The 20,342-nt window shown below is 48.0% G+C and overlaps 1 protein-coding gene across 4 annotated transcripts in view; it reads left to right on the forward strand.

The window, feature by feature from the left end:
- The window catches only part of ZNF618 (zinc finger protein 618), a 69,158-nt gene that overhangs the window by 13,486 nt on the left and 35,330 nt on the right, over positions 1-20,342 (forward strand). Inside the window, exons 1-3 of one of the 4 annotated variants that reach the window (XM_063936135.1) lie at positions 2,852-2,916; positions 4,549-4,638; positions 16,799-16,876. The exons of 1 other annotated variant lie outside the window; for it this stretch is intronic. In XM_063936135.1, the coding sequence (XP_063792205.1) occupies positions 16,813-16,876 (64 nt within the window). In that variant the 5' untranslated portion in view covers positions 2,852-2,916; positions 4,549-4,638; positions 16,799-16,812. Of the gene's footprint in view, positions 1-2,851; positions 2,917-4,548; positions 4,668-16,798; positions 16,877-20,342 lie in introns of those variants that run through there. 2 more of the 4 variants (XM_063936134.1, XM_063936133.1) reach the window with 2 other exon arrangements.

The raw sequence follows: 20,342 nt of genomic DNA on the forward strand, positions 1-20,342 counted from the left end.
CTCTTCTGATTTCAGCATCTGCAAGGGGGCCGGCGGCGTGGCTCCGGTGACCATCCAGGCTGTACCTGTGATCGTCCCTCTGGAGCTTGATGTCCAGTAGCCAAGAAGCCAATCCATCCTGCACGCAGGTGAGTTGACTCCTTCTCCCCTCAGTCCCTCGCTGCAGTGATCCTGTTGCCAGCAGGCATCACTGTAAAATAAAAAACCTAGCTAAACTTTTTCTAAGCAGCTCTTTAGGAGAGCCACCTAGATTGCACCCTTCTCGGCCGGGCACAAAAATCTAACTGGAGTCTGGAGGAGGGTCATAGGGGGAGGAGCCAGTGCACACCACCTGATCGGAAAAAGCTTTACTTTTTGTGCCCTGTCTCCTGCGGAGCCGCTATTCCCCATGGTCCTTTCAGGAACCCCAGCATCCACTAGGACGATAGAGAAATAGAAATGCATCCTTTAAATGCTCTATAGTCAATAAAATACTGTCCCTGTCAAAGGTATCAATATTTTTAGTCAGGGAATCCGACCAAGCCACCTCAGCTCTGCACATCCAGGCTGAGGCGATCGCTGGTCGCAGTATAACACCAGCATGTGTGTGTATACTTTTTAGGATATTTTTCAGCCTCCTATCAGCTGGCTCCTTAAGTACGGCCCTATCCGTAGATGGTACCGCTACTTGTTCTGATAAGCGTGTGAGCGCCTTATCCACCCTGAGGGGTGTTTCCCACCGCGCCTTAACTTCTGGCGGGAAAGGGTATACCGCCAATAATCTTCTATCGGGGGAAACCCACGCATCATCACACACTTCATTTAATTTATCTGATTCAGGAAAAACTACAGGTAGTTTTTTCACCTCACACATAATACCCTTTTTTGTGGTACTTGGAGTATCAGAAATATGTAACACCTCCTTCATTGCCCTTAACGTGTGGCCCTAAAAGAAAATACGTTTGTTTCTTCACCGTCGACACTGAAATCAGTGTCCGTGTCTGGGTCTGTGTCGACCGACTGAGGTAAATGGGCATTTTACAGCCCCTGACGGTGTTTGAGACGCCTGGACAGATACTAATTTGTTCGCCGGCCCTCTCATGTCGTCAACCGGCTTGCAGCGTGTTGACATTGTCACGTAATTTCCATAAATAAGCCATCCATTCCGTTGTCGACTCCCTAGAGAGTGACATCACCATTACAGGCAATTTGCTCCGCCTCCTCACCAATATTTTCCTCATACATGTCGACACACACGTACCGACATACAGCACACACATAGGGAATGCTCTGATAGAGGACAGGACCCACTAGCCCTTTGGGGAGACAGAGGGAGAGTTTGCCAGCACACACCAAAACGCTATAATTATCCAGGGACAACCTTTATATAAGTGTTCCTCCCTTATAGCATTTTAATATATATACATATCGCCAAATCAGTGCCCCCCCTCTCTGTTTTAACCCTGTTTCTGTAGTGCAGTGCAGGGGAGAGCATGGGAGCCTTCCCACCAGCCTTTCTGTGAGGGAAAATGGCGCTGTGTGCTGAGGAGAATAGGCCCCGCCCCCTTTTCGGCGGGCTTCTTCTCCGGAGTTTTAGATATCTGGCAGGGGTTAAATACATCCATATAGCCTCAAGGGCTATATGTGATGTATTTTTCGCCATACAGGTATTATACATTGCTGCCCAGGGCGCCCCCCTCCAGCGCCCTGCACCCTCCGTGACCGCTGTGTGAAGTGTGCTGACAACAATGGCGCACAGCTGCAGTGCTGTGCGCTACCTGATGAAGACTGAGAGTCTTCTGCCGCCTGGTTCCGGACCTCTTCATCTTCAGCGTCTGCAAGGGGGGTCGGCGGCGCGGCTCCGGGACGAACCCCAGGGCGAGCCCTGTGTTCCGACTCCCTCTGGAGCTATGTCCAGTAGCCTAAGAATCCAATCCATCCTGCACGCAGGTGAGTTGAAAATCTCTCCCCTAAGTCCCTCGATGCAGTGAGCCTGTTGCCAGCAGGACTCACTGAAAATAAAGAACCTAAAAACTTTTTCTAAGTAACTCTTTAAGAGAGCCACCTAGATTGCACCCTTCTCGGCCGGGCACAAAAACCTAACTGAGGCTTGGAGGAGGGTCATAGGGGGAGGAGCCAGTACACACCATGTGATCCTAAAAGCTTGCTTTTGTGCCCTGTCTCCTGCGGAGCCGCTATCCCCCCATGGTCCTGACGGAGTCCCCAGCATCCACTAGGACGTTAGAGAAAACAGGTTTGGGGCCACACTCAGTCAACCGCATTGGAAGGCACTGGACCATCTGCCCTACAGACCTGAGTTTAGGCTGCGTCCCGGGGGGTTAGGGTTATGCTGCGGGAAGGGGGGTTAGGGTTAGGCTGCGGGGAGGGAGGGTTAGGGTTAGGCTGCGGGGAGAGATGGTTAGGTTTAGGCTGTAGGAAGGGGGGTTAGGGTTAGGCTGCGAGGAGAGATGGTTAGGTTTAGGCTGCAGGAAGGGGGGTTAGGGTTAGGCTGCGGGGAGGGATGATTAGGTTTAGGCTGCAGGAAGGGGGGTTAGGGTTAGGCTGCAGGGAGAGATGGTTAGGTTTAGGCTGCAGGAAGGGGGGTTAGGGTTAGGCTGCGGGGAGGGATGGTTAGGTTTAGGCTGCAGGAAGGGGGGTTAGGGTTAGGCTGCGGGGAGGGATGGTTAGGTTTAGGCTGCAGGAAGGGGGGTTAGGGTTAGGCTGTGGGAAGGGGGTTTAGGCTGCGAGGAGGGGGGTTAGGGTTAGGCTGCAGGAAGGGGGGTTAGGCTGCGGGGAGGGGGGTTAGGGTTAGGCTGCAGGAAGGGGGGTTAGGTTTAGGCTGCAGGAAGGGGGGTTAGGGTTAGGCTGCGGGGAGGGAGCGTAGGTGAGAGGGGGGATCCCCCCCGCTGGCAAATCCTACTGTTCCCGCAAAAGGAGGTAATATAGATTATACTTTGCTACACAAAATGATTGTGTTATTTATTTCTTTATCCGATTGTTTGTTTGAGCAGTGCACAGAGAGTAAACTGCGCCAATTTCAACAAAAATGTGAAGTATTGTGGTGGGGCTGGATGTATGAGGACACATCTGTAGTAGTTACAAAGCTCCCCTTTATTAAAGCTGGCGGCCATTCACATCATCAATGACTTATTACTTATTGTTACTACAACACTTCTTTTTGAATAACGTCGGTGTGTACCTTTGACCAGGTTTTCATGCAGTCATTATAACATGTTGTTAACCAATACATATTGTATAATATCCTGTTAGCCGACACAACGCTTATGCTGCGTGGGATTACTGACAGGAAGTGTGCTGCGGTGTGTACCGTTCCCCCATTGTCTGCACCACACACTGAGGCGTTCTTCCCAATAATCCTTATTTTTGGCGGGAATGCTCTGATTCATCGACTATAAAAATGGCCTCCAGCCATTATAGGGTGTTTACTGTATGTTATTTTGTACCAATTTTGCACTGTTATATGTTGAGTGGGATAGGAATAAGCCATGATGCCAGCTGAAGCATATATAGCATATCCTATACCGATATTCCTATTCATTCATCACCTGGTGACCTGCAATAAGCTGTGTTGTCCTTTTTATTGGTTCGGCACCTAAAATGGCCGCCGCAGTTATGTCACCGGCTTCTAGTGGCTGTAATACATTATTCCTCTATAGTGGGAGGGTGGGGACTTGATGTCGCGGTCCCAGCTCCGCTGTGTGATTTGCACATGATTGGTTGCTATGGACAACAACACCTTTTCTGCACGGTCACCCATGCAACAGTTACCATACATGTTCCTCTGTGCTGTACCGGATGGCAACAGATGAGTGTTACTGGCTGGTTGTTCCCATGTCTGCATTACACCTTTTCATGCCCACTTTATCATACGTGTAAGTCTGATGCATGTTAGTTACGTGTGCAACCTTGTCCATACAGCTCCCATACATCCCACAGAGTCTGGGTGCTTCCTCCATACAATCGTTCCGCAGCGAAACGTCCAGGGGTCTCTCCGTCTGAGGGATACAGGTCATGGTAACGCATGTGTTGTTTCCCATAGCAACTAATTCTGTCACTAGAACACAGTGGGACATGTAGCCTTATGTCTGGTTGCTATGGGTAACGCCAACTTTTCTGCAACCTTTACCTGATGAGCGGTTTTCCGAAAAAGAGACTGTGGCGGCAGGAAGAGCGCTGAGTACTTTGTAGACTGCGGGATCTCGATGCACAAATCGTACGTGACCGCTTAAGTATGTGAATGACATTATGAGGCGGGGGGACTGAGGTGAATTACTGATAGCAACACTATAGATACCAGGTCACATGATAAGTAATTACTAATATAATCTGTCTTTAATTTAATTTTCTCTAAAATGTTTCCGGGCTGCATAGGTCCGCTGCATTGGCTCCTGGGGAACAGACGGGGCTCCCCCCCCAGTGTGTGATGAGTAAACCCCAGGGACTGTGTCCACCCGTCGACCCTGTGTTTCCGCGCTGCTTGTCCGTGTGCCCCTCCTGTCCGCTCATTCATCTGACCGTGCTAGCATATACGTATTTTCATTCTTGCAGACAATTTTCGCTACACGTGCGACGTCTGTGGCAAAAAGTACAAATATTACAGCTGTTTTCAAGAGCACAGGGACTTGCATGCGGTGGATGGTAAGTATTCAAGCCTGCACCTGTCAGAGGTAGGAATCCTGTGTTAGACGATAGTACAGGCCCCTCCAAAGACCCAACCCCGTTTCAGGATAAGAATGTACTTAAAATTGATGTCATGTTTTAATAAAGTTATTCTATATTGTGTATTACGCCAGATATATATATTTTTTTTAACTTAAATTACAGCTAGGTGCATGTGGCGGAGATCTGCCGTTGCCCATAGCAACCAATCAGAGGAGCCTTCACTAGTCTAGCTCAAGTATGTTTCATGAAAGCTAGTTCCTGATTAGTTGCTATTGGTAATCCTTTACACCACGTTATGAAAGTGGTCTATATCCCACTATGCCAGAGGTTCTCAAACGCAGTCCTCAAGGCACCACAACGGTCCAGGTTGTAAGTTTATCCATGCTTGCCCACAGGTGACTTAACCATCTCTGCTGAGCCATGGATATACCTAAAACTGGTCCGTTGGGGTGCATTGAGGAACGCGTTTGAGAAATTCTGCGCTATGCACAGCGGAGGAAGCCATTTTGGGAAATCAGCCTCTTCATTTGTGACATTAGCAAGGCACACATTGGAGGCGGCCATTTTGCCACTTCATGATGTCATTGCTTCCTAGGATATTGATAGGCTGTAGTGTCAATATGGCTGCCTCTGCTGTGCTTGCAGACGATGTTTCCTTTGTGAATAAGCATCAGGGTGCTCCTTCATTATTATATCTCTAATAATAATTAGAATTAGTAATTTATTGCTAAGGCAAATCTAGTTCCTCTCAGGCTGCACTCTCTAGTAGGGACATGTCATGAATCATTCTGTGGTAATCCGTAGTGGTGAAATGGGTGAAGATAATGTCACGTTAGAGTTTGGGCGCCTTCCGGATCATTCTAATGGGGGTAACGAAAGATCCAGCTTTCCTGTATGATTTTTGTAATACTGTCCTTTCAGTGGTGGAGTTTTTATGTTCATGTGTTTCTCCTCAGTTCCTGGGTTTAGACTTAAATTACAGATCTTCTTTCCATGCAGCGCTTAAGGCTGTTGTTAAAGTGTCGCACAGCGGGTGTCAGACGGGCGCTCGCGCAGAGATTTATTGCAGCTGAAGCTCTCTGCTTTTATGCTTCGTACACTTTTTGTTTTTTGGAGTTTTTTTTATCTTAACGGCTGAGTTTCGTAGCATTGCTCGTTAGGTTGTCTTTAGTTTGCATGTAAACAAGCGACATGATGTGAGGAGGGGAGGAAGCCACAGACTGAGGCCGGGATGTATTGAAGCCCAAGTTCGGCGGCCGTGTGGAATGCCGGCCACACTCGGATGTTTGTTTGTTTTTTAAAGGGGCAATCATATACGAGGTTAAACCATGCCCCTATTAAAAAAACAAAAAACACCAGAGTTCGGCCGACATTCCGCACGGCAGCCGTACTCGGACTTCATTACATCCCACCCTGAGAGTTATATAGTGGGAGGAGCAGGGTCACCAGCAGCACAGAGTATATCAGGAGATGAGTGGTGTGTCAGTGAGGACAGGGCTGCATGTGTCAGGGGCAGTGACATGATGTGAGGAGGGGATTGGAGGCAGCAGGAAGCCACATCCTGAGAGTTATATAGTGGGAGGAGCAGGGTCTCCAGCAGCACAGAGTATATCAGGAGATGAGTGATGTGTCAGTGAGGACAGGGCTGCATGTGACAGAGGCAGTGACATGATGTGAGGAGGGGAATGGAGGCAGCAGGAAGGCACAGACTGAGAGTTATATAGTGGGAGGAGCAGGGTCTCCAGCAGCACAGAGTATATCAGGAGATGGGTGATGTGTCGGTCAGGACAGGGCTGCATGTGACAGGGGCAGTGACATGATGTGAGGAGGGGAATGGAGGCAGCATGAAGCCACAGCCTGAGAGTTATATAGTGGGAGGAGCAGGGTCCCCAGCAGCACAGAGTATATCAGGATATGAGTGGTGTGTCAGTGAGGACAGGGTTGCATGTGACAGGGGCAGTGACATGATGTGAGGAGGGGAATGGAGGCAGCAGGAAGCCACAGACTGAGAGTTATACAGTGGACTGGAGCAGAGTCCACAGCAGCACAGAGTGTATCAGGAGATGAGTGATGTGTCAGTGAGGACAGGGCTGCATGTGACAGGGGCAGTGACATGATGTGAGGAGGGGAATGAAGGCAGCATGAAGGCACAGCCTGAGAGTTATATAGTGGGAGGAGCAGGGTCCCCAGCAGCACAGAGTATATCAGCAGATGAGTGACGTGTCAGTGAGGACAGGGCTGCATGTGACGGGGGCAGTGACATGATGTGAGGAGGGGAATGGAGGCAGCAGGAAGCCACAGACAGAGAGTTATATAGTGGGAGGAGCAGGGTCCCCAGCTGCACAGAACAGTTATGTAAATCTCCAATCACAGTGAGACAGGAAGGTTGTGTAGCACAATCAGAATGTAAATAAGACCCCATCGGTCTCTAAGCAAGGTACATGTTGGGCCACTCATCCCCCATCATTTTTCTAAAAAAACACAGATTCATGGATTATCCAGCTCTGTACAGCGCACCTCTGTATGTAACCAACATCATCAGTCACCCTGTTGTAGTCTTGTCGCTTATGTCATTTTTTTGTACCAGAGGCAAAATATCACAAACTACTGATTTAGATTCAGTTTGTAATATGAATTGTTATTGAGTATTGAGTCTTGAGTATGAACATGCGGTTTTATCACACGAACATGCCAACATCCGCATCTGCAGGGGGTAGTCTGCCATCTTGTGTTAAGAAGTAGAACTGCACGTGACGATAATGAGGTGACATCATATCGTTGGACATTGGCTGGTGCAATCACCAGACATTTATTAATCAGCATTGTTTGTGCTAGATTGTGCACTTTAGGTTTCTGCTATAGTTTTACTTTAAACTAAAACATGGCAGTTGGAGTTGGCTGATCTTCAGCATTTCCCAGACACCGCAAAATCCTGCAGTATAAAATTAAATCCCAGTTTTATTTCTCATTTTGGGATATGAAAGCGTACGTAAACCTTCTAAAACATGATTACTATAAACCGAAGTTTGCATATTTGAACAACTAGTATATTCCGTTGAATTGGGTAAAATAAATGAAACCAGAAAACCTTGTGAATGGCAAATGAATGGGGGAGTATCTTTGACGGCCCCATTATTCATTTGAAAACAAAAAATTTCCAAAACAGGAGTCCCAATCTCCATTACAGGCTCTGGAGGATCATAGGGTAAGTATTATTTTCTGCTTCAATTCATTTTATCAAATTGCTGCAAAATAAAACATTAAGTTTTGGGTGAATTTCTTATTTTTTTTCTTACAAATAATATACCCGTTAACAGGTGAATTAATTAGCTGTCCATCTTAAATTTAAAAATTGCATGTTTTTAGGAAGTTTGTAGCAGCCAGAGACTTAAAGAGGCGTGCAGTCCCCTAGGTAACATTAATCCTCTGTATAATTTGATAGATATAGACATGATGATTGAATGACGCCCAGTTTGTCTGGGAGTAGATCACTGATTCGCTGTGCTTCTTTTTACATCTTCCCACGATAATGGCATGCTCTGATACAGATAGGCATTTCACTTCCATTCTGCGCTATATCTGGATTTCTCTGGTGCAGAAACCAATATTTCTCTGACGTCCTAAGTGGATGCTGGGACTCCGTAAGGACCATGGGGAATAGCGGCTCCGCAGGAGACTGGGCACAACTAAAGAAAGCTTTAGGACTACCTGGTGTGCACTGGCTCCTCCCACTATGACCCTCCTCCAGACCTCAGTTAGAATCTTGTGCCCGGCTGAGCTGGATGCACACTAGGGGCTCTCCTGAGCTCCTAGAAAGAAAGTATATTTTAGGTTTTTTATTTTACAGTGAGATCTGCTGGCAACAGACTCACTGCAGCGAGGGACTAAGGGGAGAAGAAGCGAACCTACCTAACTGGTGGTAGTTTGGGCTTCTTAGGCTACTGGACACCATTAGCTCCAGAGGGATCGACCGCAGGACCCGACCTTGGTGTTCGGTCCCGGAGCCGCGCCGCCGGCCCCCTTACAGAGCCAGAAGCAAGAAGTGTTCCGGAAAATCGGCGGCAGAAGACTTCTGTCTTCAACAAGGTAGCGCACAGCACTGCAGCTGTGCGTCATTGCTCCTCATGCACACCTCACACTCCGGTCACTGATGGGTGCAGGGCGCTGGGGGGGGGGGGGGGGCCCTGAGGGCAATATAAGACACCTTGGCTGGCAAATCATCACAATATATAGTCCCAGGGCTATATATGTGATAAATTACCCCTGCCAGAATCCATGAAAAAAGCGTGAGAAAAGTCAGCCGAAAAAGGGGCGGGGCTATCTCCCTCAGCACACTGGCGCCATTTTTTCTTCACATTGCAGCTGGAAGACAGCTCCCCAGGCTCTCCCCTGTAGTTTTCAGGCTCAAAGGGTTAAAAAGAGAGGGGGGGGCACTAAATTTAGGCGCAATATGTGTATACAAGCAGCTATTGGCGGAAAAATCACTCAGTTATAGTGTTAATCCCTGCATTATACAGCGCTCTGGTGTGTGCTGGCATACTCTCTCTCTGTCTCCCCAAAGGACTTTGTGGGGTCCTGTCCTCAGTCAGAGCATTCCCTGTGTGTGTGCGGTGTGTCGGTACGGCTGTGTCGACATGTTGGATGAGGAAGGTTACGTGGAGGCGGAGCAGTGGCCGATAAATGGGATGTCGCCCCCTGTGGGGCCGACACCAGAGTGGATGGATAGGTGGAAGGTATTAACCGACAATGTCAACACCTTACATAAAAGGCTGGATGACGTAACAGCTGTGGGACAGCCGGCTTCTCAGCTCGCGCCTACCCAGGCGTCTCAAAGGCCATCAGGGGCTCAAAAAACGCCCGTTACCTCAGATGGCAGACACAGATGTCGACACAGAGTCGGACTCCAGTGTCGACGAGGTTAAGATATATACACAATCCACTAGGAACATCCGTTACATGATCTCGGCAATGAAAAATTTGTTACACATTTCTGACATGAACCCAAGTACCACATAAAAGGGGTTTTATTTTTGGGGAGAAAAAGCAGCCAGTGTTTTGTTCCCCCATCAGATGAGTGAATGAAGTGTGTAAAGAGCGTGGGTTCCCCCGATAAGAAACTGGTAATTTCTAAAAAGTTACTGATGGCGTACCCTTTCCCGCCAGAGGATAGGTCACGTGGGGAGATATCCCCTAGGGTGGATAAGGCGCTCACACGTTTGTCAAAAAAGGTGGCACTGCCGTCTTAGGACACGGCCACCTTGAAGGAGCCTGCTGATAAAAAGCAGGAGGCTATCCTGAAGTCTGTGTATATACACACTCAGGTTCTATACTAAGACCTGCAATTGCCTCAGCATAAATAGTGCTGCTGCAGCGTGGTCTGATTCCCTGTCAGATAATATTAATACCCTAGACAGGGATAATATTTTACTAACATAGAGCATATTAAAGACGTCGTCTTATATATGAGGGATGCACAGAGGGATATTTGCCGGCTGGCATCCAGTATTAATGCAATGTCCATTCTGCCAGGAGGGTATTAGAGACCCGGCAGTGGACAGGTGATGCTGCCTTTAAAAGGCACATGGAGATTCTGCCTTATAAGGGTGAGGAATTGTTTGGGGATGGTCTCTGGGACCTCGTATCCACAGCAACAGCTGGGAAGAAAAATTTTTACCTCGGGTTTCCTCACAGCCTAAGAAAGCACCGTATTTTCAGGTACAGTCCTTTCGGCTTCAGAAAAGCAAGCGGGTCAAAGGCGCTTCCTTTCTGCACAGAGACAAGGGAAGAAGGAAAAAGCTGCACCAGACAGCCAGTTCCCAGGATCAAAAATCTTCCCTCGCATCCTCTGAGTCCACCGCATGACGCTGGGGCTCCACAGGTGGAGACAGGTGCGGTGGGGGCGCGTCTCAGGAACTTCAGGGACCAGTGGGCTTGCCCACAGGTGGATCCCTAGGTTCTGCAAGTAGTATCACAGGGATACAGACTGGAGTTCGAGGCGTCTCCCCCTCGCCGTTACCTCACATCAGCCTTGTCTGCTGCCCTCGGAGAAAGGTAGTACTGGCGGCAATTCACAAGCTGTACTTCCAGCAGGTGAAATCAAGGTACCTCTCCTTCAACAAGGCCGGGGTTACTATTCCAAAATGTTGTGGTACCGAAACCAGACGGTTCGGTGAGACCATTCTAAAATTGAAATCCTTGAACACTTATATACGAAGGTTCAAGTTCAAAATGGAATCGCTCAGGGCGATTATTGCAAGCCTGGAGAATTTCATGGTATCACTGGACATCAAGGATGCTTACCTGCATGTCCCTATTTACCCTCTTCACCAGGAGTACCTCAAAATTGTGGTACAGGATTGTCATTACCAATTCCAGACGTTGCCGTTGGTCTGTCCCCGGCACCGAGGGTATTTACCAAGGTAATGGCCGAAATAATTATCCCGTACTTGGACGATCTCCTTATAAAGGCGAGGTCCAGGGAGCAGTTGTTCGTCGGAGTAGCACTATCTCGGGAAGTGCTACAACAGCACGGCTGGATTCTGAATATTCCAAAGTCGCAGCTGGTTCCTACGACGCGTCTACTGTTCCTGGGTATGGTTCTGGACACAGAACAGGATAAAAAGGGTTTCTCCCGGAGGAGAAGTCCAAGGAGTTGTCGTCTCTAGACAGAGACCTCCTAATACAAATACAGGTGTCGGTGCATCAATGCACGCGAGCCCTGGAAAAGATGGTAGCTTCTTACGAAGAAATTCCATTCGCCAGGTCCCATGCAAGGATCTTCCAGTGGGATCTGTTGGACAAGTGGTCCGGGTCGCATCTTCAGATGCATCGGCGGATAACCCTGTCTCCAAGGGCCAGGGTGTCGCTGTTGTGGCTGCAGAGTGCTCATCTTCTAGGGGGCCGCAGATTCGGCATACAGGACTGGGTCCTGGTGACCACGGATGCCAGCCTTTGAGGCTGGGGGGCAGTCACACAGGGAAGAAACTTCCAAGGCCTATGGAAAAGTCAGGAGACTTCCCTACACATTAATATTCTGGAACTAAGGGCCATTTACAATGCCCTAAGTCAGGCTAGACCCTGCTTCAACACCGGCCGGTGCTGATCCAGTCAGACAACATCACGGCGGTCGCTCATGTAAACCGACAGGGCGGCACAAGAAGCAGGATGGCAATGGCAGAAGCCACAAGGATTCTCCGATGGGCGGAAAATCATGTGTTAGCACTGTCAGCAGTGTTCATTCCCGGAGTGGACAACTGAGAAGCAGACTTTCTCAGCAGACACGACCTCCACCCGGGAGAGTGGGGACTTCATCCAGAAGTCTTCCAAATGATTGTACACCATTGGGAAAGGCCACAGGTGGACATGATGGCGTCCCGCCTCAACAAAAAGCTACAAAGATATTGCGCCAGGTCAAGGGACCCTCCGGCGATAGCTGTGGACGCTCTGGTAACACCGTGGGTGTACCAGTCGGTGTATGTGTTCCCTTCTCTGCCTCTCTTACCCAGGGTAATGAGAATGATAAGAAGGAGAGGAGCAAGAACTATACTCATTGTTCCGGAGTGGCCAAGAAGAGCTTGGTACCCAGAACTCCAAGAAATGATCTCAGAGGACCCATGGCCTCTGCTGCTCAGACAGGACCTGCTGCAGCAGGGGGCCTGTCTGTTCCAAGACGTACCGCGGCTGCGTTTGACGGCATGGCGGTTGAACGCCAGATCCTGAAGGAAAAGGGCATTCCGGAGGAAGTTATCCCTACGCTAATTAAAGCTAGGAAAGAAGTGAACGCAAACCATTATCACCGCATATGGTGGAAATATGTTGCATGCTGTGAGGCCAGGAAGGCCCCAAAGGAGGAATTTCAGCTAGGTCGATTTCTGCACTTCCTACAGTCAGAGGTGACTACGGGCCTAAAATTGGGTTCCATTAAGGTCCAGATTTCGGCTCTATCGTTTTTCTTCCAAAATAAAACTGGCTTCACTGCCTGAAATTCAGACTTTTGTTAAGGGAGTGCTGCATAGTCAGCCCCCGTTTGTGCCTCCAGTGGCACCGTGGGATCTCAACGTGGTGTTGGATTTCCTTAAGTCGCATTGGGTTGAGCCACTTAAATCCGTGGAGCTACAATACCTCACGTGGAAAGTGGTCATGCTGTGGGCCTTGGCGTCGGCCAGGCGTGTATCAGAATTGACGGCTTTGTCATGCAAAAGCCCTTATCTGTATTTGATATGGATAAGGCGGAATTGAGGACTCGTTCCCAATTCCTTCCTAAGGTGGTATCAGTTTTTCATGTGAACCAACCTATTGTGGTGCCTGCGGCTACTTGGGACTTGGAGGATTCCAAGTTACTGGACGTAGTCAGGGCCCTGAAAAGTATATGTTTCCTGGACGGCTGGAGTCAGGAAAACTGACTCGCTGTTTATCCTGTATGCACCCAACAAGCTGGGTGCTCCTGCTTCTAAGCAGACTATTGCTCGCTGGATCTGTAGCACGATTCAACTTGCACATTCTGCGGCTGGACTGCCGCACCCTAAATCTGTAAAAGCCCATTCCACGAGGAAAGTGGGCTCTTCTTGGGCGGCTGCCCCGAGGGGTCTCGGCTTTACAAATTTGGCGAGCTGTTACTTGGTCGGGTTCAAACATTTTTGCAAGAGTCTACAAGTTTGATACCCTGGCTGAGGAGGACCTAGAGTTTGCTCATTCGGTGCTGCAGAGTCATCCGCACTCTCCCGCCCGTTTGGGAGCTTTGGTATAATCCCCATGGTCCTTACGGAGTCCCAGCATCCACTTAGGACGTCAGAGAAAATAAAATTTTACTTACCGGTAAATCTATTTCTCGTAGTCCGTAGTGGATGCTGGGCGCCCATCCCAAGTGCGGATTGTCTGCAATACTTGTTTATAGTTATTGCCTAACTAAAGGGTTATTGTTGAGCCATCTGTTGAGAGGCTCAGTTATATTTCATACTGTTAACTGGGTATTGTATCACGAGTTATACGGTGTGATTGGTGTGGCTGGTATGAGTCTTACCCGGGATTCAAAATCCTTCCTTATTTTGTCAGCTCTTCCGGGCACAGTATCCTAACTGAGGTCTGGAGGAGGGTCATAGTGGGAGGAGCCAGTGCACACCAGGTAGTCCTAAAGCTTTCTTTAGTTGTGCCCAGTCTCCTGCGGAGCCGCTATTCCCCATGGTCCTTACGGAGTCCCAGCATCCACTACGGACTACGAGAAATAGATTTACCGGTGAGTAAAATCTTATTTTATATATATATATATATATATATATATATATAAAAGACAAAAAATGAGAATAGGCGCCTCCTAGTGCATTATCTCACATAAATCGTGACCTCCACCTATAGTAACACCCCAGTTAATTCAAGGTGTACCTTGAATGGTGGAATTCCAACCACCTAATTGAATCGCATAATACCACGTATCTCAATGTGTACTGGGGATACTTCTCATCACAATAATCCTGGTGGTGCTGCTCCCCGGTATTAAACAGAAAGCAGAAAGGACCAATAGTGCAGTATGTTTTATAAACATTAAACACATTTATTAAAAAAACTGGTCCTAATAATACAATAGTTGCCCATACAATATAGAAACTAAAAGACAGCTTATCTGTTAGTAGTCGTCCATACGAGTAAACACTCAACGCGTTTCGTCCGATGCCCACGGCCTGGACTTCCTCAGGTATTATGCGATTCAATTAGGTGGTTGGAATTCCACCATTCAAGGTACACCTTGAATTCACTGGGGTGTTACTATAGGTGGAGGTCACGATTTATGTGAGATAATGCACTAGGAGGCGCCTATTCTCATTTTTTGTCTTTTAGATTTAAATTGGTTAGCCTGAGCAGCAAGCCACGGGAGAAAAGGGCTGCCATCCCATTATAACGTGGGAGTGCATTTCTAAGGAGTCCGGTTACCCTAGAGGAGGGATAAGGACATTCATCCAGCTTTAAGGAGAGGAATAGCGCCAATACCACCCACACAACCTTCTTCATATATATATATATATATATTTTTATTTTATATTTTTGACTGAGTAGGATACATATTATTTCCCTGCAATATGTATGTCTTCTCTTAGTGAGGGAGATTTACTCTTCAGCAGCTGAATGCTGCAGTCCTATCATGGCCGAGACATCACGCTGCTTTTTATTAGTCCTATACACAGCAACCAGTAATTCCGAATCAGGCATCCGCTAATCCACATGTTCTCAAACTCGGTCCTCAGGACCCCACACGGTTCATGTTTTGCAGGTCACCTGTAGATTTTTCAAATGTGACAGTTGGTGATACACAGTGCAGCTGCTGGGTGACATGGAAAACGTGAACCGTGTGGGGTCCTGAGGACCGAGTTTGAGAACCACTGCGGCTAATCTATGTTTAATAAACCAGACCTCGACAGATTCACCCAAAAATTAGGCAGTATGAATTTTTCGTATTGAAAATTACCGTGCTGCACAAACCCTTTTGTAGGTTGGGGCACAGATACAGGAATTCGTTCCTTATTATAACCAGCACATTTTTGCTGGAAATATTGTATAGGGACCAGTCTATTTATTGAGCATATTCTACTGCCCAATAGTCAGAATGTACATGGACCAGTCCTATTAATATGACCACCTCCTACATGTGACGTCGGCTGCGTGTAGCCCATGAAGTACGTCACGTGACGTGCGCTGGCTTAGTGGTTATATAAGGCGTGCCATAGGCCGTCAGCACACACATCACTCGTTGCTGTTATGGGTAAAAGGGGCGATTTATCAGAGTTGCAAAAAGGGATGATTATCGGCTTATGGGCCCAGGGTGGCGGTATTTCTGACACAGCGCAGTGTGTGACCTGTCCGCGTGCTGGTGCGGTGAAGGTGTATCGTGACAGGACAAATGGCGCCATTGTGACTAACAGACGTGGAAACTGCGGAGCACCACATGCCATTGATGTGAGAGGTGAACATCGGCTACGATGGTGCGTGAGGGTCAACTGACGCACTACAGTGGAGCAGCTCACCGTCACAATGAACCTGGGGGCTACCAGACGTGCGTCTAATACGACCGTTCATCCGTCTAGCTGTTGTCCGTGCTGCACACGGCGGTTACTCTGGCTTTTAGCTGGTGACATAATAATATGACTCCACCGTGTACAACATGTGCCCAATTAGCCACCATATTATACACAACGTGGGGTCCGATTCAGACCTGAGCGCTAGGCTGCGTTTTCTCAAAGCCTGCGATCAGATCTGAATTGCGCATGCATGACGGACCGCAGCAACGGGGATCGCCAGTCAGCGACGGGATGGTGCGAAAATTCCAAACGCACCGGTGATTGCAAGGAGAGTGACAGGGAGAGGGCGTTTGTGGGTGTCAACTGACGGTTTTCAGGGAGTGTTTGGAAAAACGCAGGCGTGTCCAAGCGTTTGCAGGGCGGGTGTCTGACGTCAATTCCGGTCACGGACAGGCTGAAGTGATCGCAGCGGCTGAGTAAGTCCTGGGCTACGAAGAGACTGCACAAAATCTGTTCATACAGCTCTGCTACACATGCGATCGCACATTTGCACAGCTAAAATACACTCCCCTGTAGGCGGTTATTATCCGCCTACAGAGGATAGCAAAAATCGCCTGCTAGCGATCAGGTCTAAATTACCCCCATGGGCCCAACACGTAATACAGCACACTACACCAGCAAGTGCCCACAGTACAACACCTTGCGTCCTGATTGCAACAGGCTGCAGCCCCTCGAAGATTATTGCGCACAACATCACTTTAAGGGTGTATATTCATAGCATGATGTGCAGAGGGCTCCGTACGGCTTCTCAGCAATAGGCTGAATGGCTATTAACCATTTATAGGATGAGATCTGAGTAGTGATATACCAATAAAGATTATCCTTGCGATGACTTGGTCCTTATTAAGTACTGCAGTCTGGGAGGGGTTAGACTTGTTCCCTTACTAGTATAGAGATCTCCACCATTGTTTAATAAGGTTCATTCTGTCTTTTACATATTTGGTATTTTATTTCTTTCCTTTTTTTTTTTTTTTTACATGGTTTTTTTTTTTTATGCAGAACATGTGACACGTTTCTTTTTCTTTTCTTTTTTTTATTATTTTACGGTTGTTGTTTTTTTTTTTCTTTAGACACCTATATCCATATGATGGTAACGTCAGGGGACGCAAAAGAAGAGGACCTAGAACCATTTGTCAAACTTGGTCCAAGTATGATCCGCAGAAGTGGGATTTCTCACGAATATCTCACAAGCTCCACCCTCTTTATACTTTTATCATTATATATATATATATTTCATTTTACTTGAGTATTTTTGTATCCCCACCCCCACTCATTTGCTTAGAAAAGTAAAATAATTGTAAGGCGACAGTATTCCGCTGTCTCGTGGTGGCTTGCACCTCAAGTTTGGTGGTGATACGCACCTCAAGTTTTTTTCTCCGGCCTCCAGGCTCTTGATCTTCTTCAAAGTTTTTGAATTTATTGAGGGACTTTTAAGGCTTGGCCAATAGTAGAAACATCTGATGGTTGAAAGAGTAACATGAAGTATTCGGTTTTGTACCGTTCATTTTTTGCAGCTTGATAGTTATTTAGAACTAAATGTATCCATCGCTGTGGGTTGGGATGTGGGTAGTAAGCTTCGACAGCTGAATTTACACATCCTTACCTTTGATCTTTGCTGCATATCTTATTCCCTCAGCTTTAGATGCAGTTGTATCTGTTTAGCAGCTCTGTATCTTATTGTAACTCTCCCTTGTGGTATAAATACGAGACTGAAAAGCACAGAGGGGATAATAACAAAAAAAAAAACTTTATTTAAAAGATGCTGGAGTGTGTACATAGCCACTGAAAGTGGATACCCCATTTGGTGCTAATGGTAGTATGAAAATCTTCTCCCTCCTTTTATCATGTGTCAGTCAATTGTTTAAAAGGCTAACAATAAATTGATGTTATACTTGGATATAACCTTATGTAGAATCCACATTCTGTACTTATCCCCTTACAGTAGGGTTTTAATATACAATATTGGTTTTCTGACTTTAATGGTGGCTTAAAACCTCTAGTCCCCTCATTGTGTGACGCTTGTTTTGGCGCCCCCTTGTGGAGCTACTGTGGCCTGCATGGCGGTTATGGGCCCATAGAAAAAGTTCCTTTAGCAAATTTCACGTTCTGCTCTCTTCAAAGAGAACATGGGCAGCAAATGAATCAAGTTTACGTTTGGAACGTACACAGTGTAGGCTGCCATATTGTGGGACACGCCAGGTCACTAGGAAGTAGTGCTGTTTTCTCTAACGTCCTAGTGGATGCTGGGGACTCCGTAAGGACCATGGGGGAATAGACGGGCTCCGCAGGAGACTGGGCACTCTAAGAAAGATTTAGTACTACTGGTGTGCACTGGCTCCTCCCTCTATGCCCCTCCTCCAGACCTCAGTTAGAATCTGTGCCCGGACAGAGCTGGGTGCATTTTAGTGAGCTCTCCTGAGCTTGCTAATAAGAAAGTATTTTAGTTAGGTTTTTTTATTTTCAGAGAGTTTCTGCTGGCAACAGACTCTCTGCTACGTGGGACTGAGGGGAGAGAAGCAAACCTACTAACTGCGGCTAGGTTGCGCATCTTAGGCTATTGGACAACATTAGCTCCAGAGGGATCGAACACAGGAACCTAACCTTGGTCGTCCGTTCCCGGAGCCGCGCCGCCGTCCCCCTCGCAGAGCCAGAAGACACAAGCCGGCGGGTTGAAGCAAGATGACGTCAAAATCGGCGGCAGAAGACTCCTGTCTTCATATGAGGTAGCGCACAGCACTGCAGCTGTGCGCCATTGCGCCCTCACTAACCCACACACTCCGGTCACTGTAGGGTGCAGGGGGGGGCGCCCTGGGCAGCAATTAAGTACCTCCTGGCAAAAGCAGCATATATACAGTTGGACACTGTTATATGCATGAGCCCCCGCCATTAATTTCACACAAAATCGCGGGACAGAAGCCCGCCGCTGAGGGGGCGGGGCCTTCTTCCTCAGCACTCACCAGCGCCATTTTCTCTCCACAGCTCCGCTGAGAGGAAGCTCCCCAGGCTCTCCCCTGCAGACTCACGGTAGAAAGGGTAAAAAGAGAGGGGGGGCACATAAATTTAGCGCATTAATCATATATACAGCAGCTACTGGGTAAACACTAAGTTACTGTGTAATTCCTGGGTCATATAGCGCTAGGGTGTGTGCTGGCATACTCTCTCTCTGTCTCTCCAAAAGGCCTTGTGGGGGTCCTGTCCTCATATAGAGCATCCCCTGTGTGTGTGGTGTGTCGGTACGCGTGTGTCGACATGTTTGACGAAGAGGGCTATGTGGAGGCAGAGCAAGTGCAGATGAATGACGTGTCTCCGCCGACGGCGCCGACACCTGATTGGATGGATATGTGGAAGGTGTTAAATGATAATGTAAACTCCTTGCATAAAAGGTTGGATAAAGCTGATGCCTTGGGACAGTCGGGGTCTCAGCCCATGCCTGATCCTACAGCGCAGAGGCCGTCAGGGTCTCAGAAGCGCCGACTATCCAAAATTGTTGACACAGATATCGACACGGATTCTGACTCCAGTGTCGATGAGGATGATGCAAAATTGCAGCCTAAAATGGCTAAAGCCATCCGCTACATGATTATAGCAATGAAGGATGTTTTGCACATATCAGAGGTAAACCCTGTCCCTGACAAGAGGGTTTATATGTATGGGGAGAAAAAGCAAGAGGTGACTTTTCCCCGTTCACATGAGTTAAATGAATTATGTGAAAAAGCGTGGTATTCCCCCGATAGGAAAGTGCTGATTTCCAAAAGGTTACTTATGGCGTACCCTTTCCCGCCAACGGACAGGGTGCGCTGGGAATCCTCCCCTAGGGTAGATAAAGCTCTGACACGCTTATCTAAGAAGGTGGCCCTGCCGTCACAGGATACGGCCGCCCTAAAGGATCCTGCAGATAGGAAGCAGGAAAGTATCCTGAAGTCTGTTTATACACATTCAGGTACTCTACTGAGGCCGGCAATTGCGTCGGCCTGGATGTGTAGTGCTGTAGCAGCATGGACAGATAATCTGTCTGAGGAAATGGATACCTTAGACAAGGATACCATTTTACTGACCCTGGGGCATATAAAAGACGCTGTCCTATATATGAGGGATGCCCAGAGGGACATTTGCCTACTGGGCTCTAGAATAAATGCAATGTCAATTTCTGCCAGAAGGGTCCTGTAGACTCGGCAATGGACAGGTGATGCCGACTCCAAAAAGCACATGGAGGTTTTACCTTACAAGGGTGAGGAATTGTTTGGGGATGGCCTCTCGGACCTAGTTTCCACAGCTACGGCTGGGAAGTCAAATTTTTTGCCATATATTCCCTCACAGCCTAAGAAAGCACCATATTACCAAATGCAGTCCTTTCGATCACAAAGAAGCAAGAAGGTCAGAGGTGCGTCCTTTCTTGCCAGAGGCAGGGGTAGAGGAAAGAAGCTGCACCATACAGCTAGTTCCCAGGAACAGAAGTCCTCCCCGGCTTCCACTAAATCCACCGCATGACGCTGGGGCTCCACAGGAGCCAGGAGCGGTGGGGGCGCGTCTCCGAAATTTCAGCCACCAGTGGGTTCGCTCACAGGTGGATCCCTGGGCTATACAGATTGTGTCTCAGGGATACAAGCTGGAATT

Source organism: Pseudophryne corroboree, chromosome 8 (assembly GCF_028390025.1).
Source record: "Pseudophryne corroboree isolate aPseCor3 chromosome 8, aPseCor3.hap2, whole genome shotgun sequence".
Lineage (NCBI taxonomy): Eukaryota > Metazoa > Chordata > Amphibia > Anura > Myobatrachidae > Pseudophryne > Pseudophryne corroboree.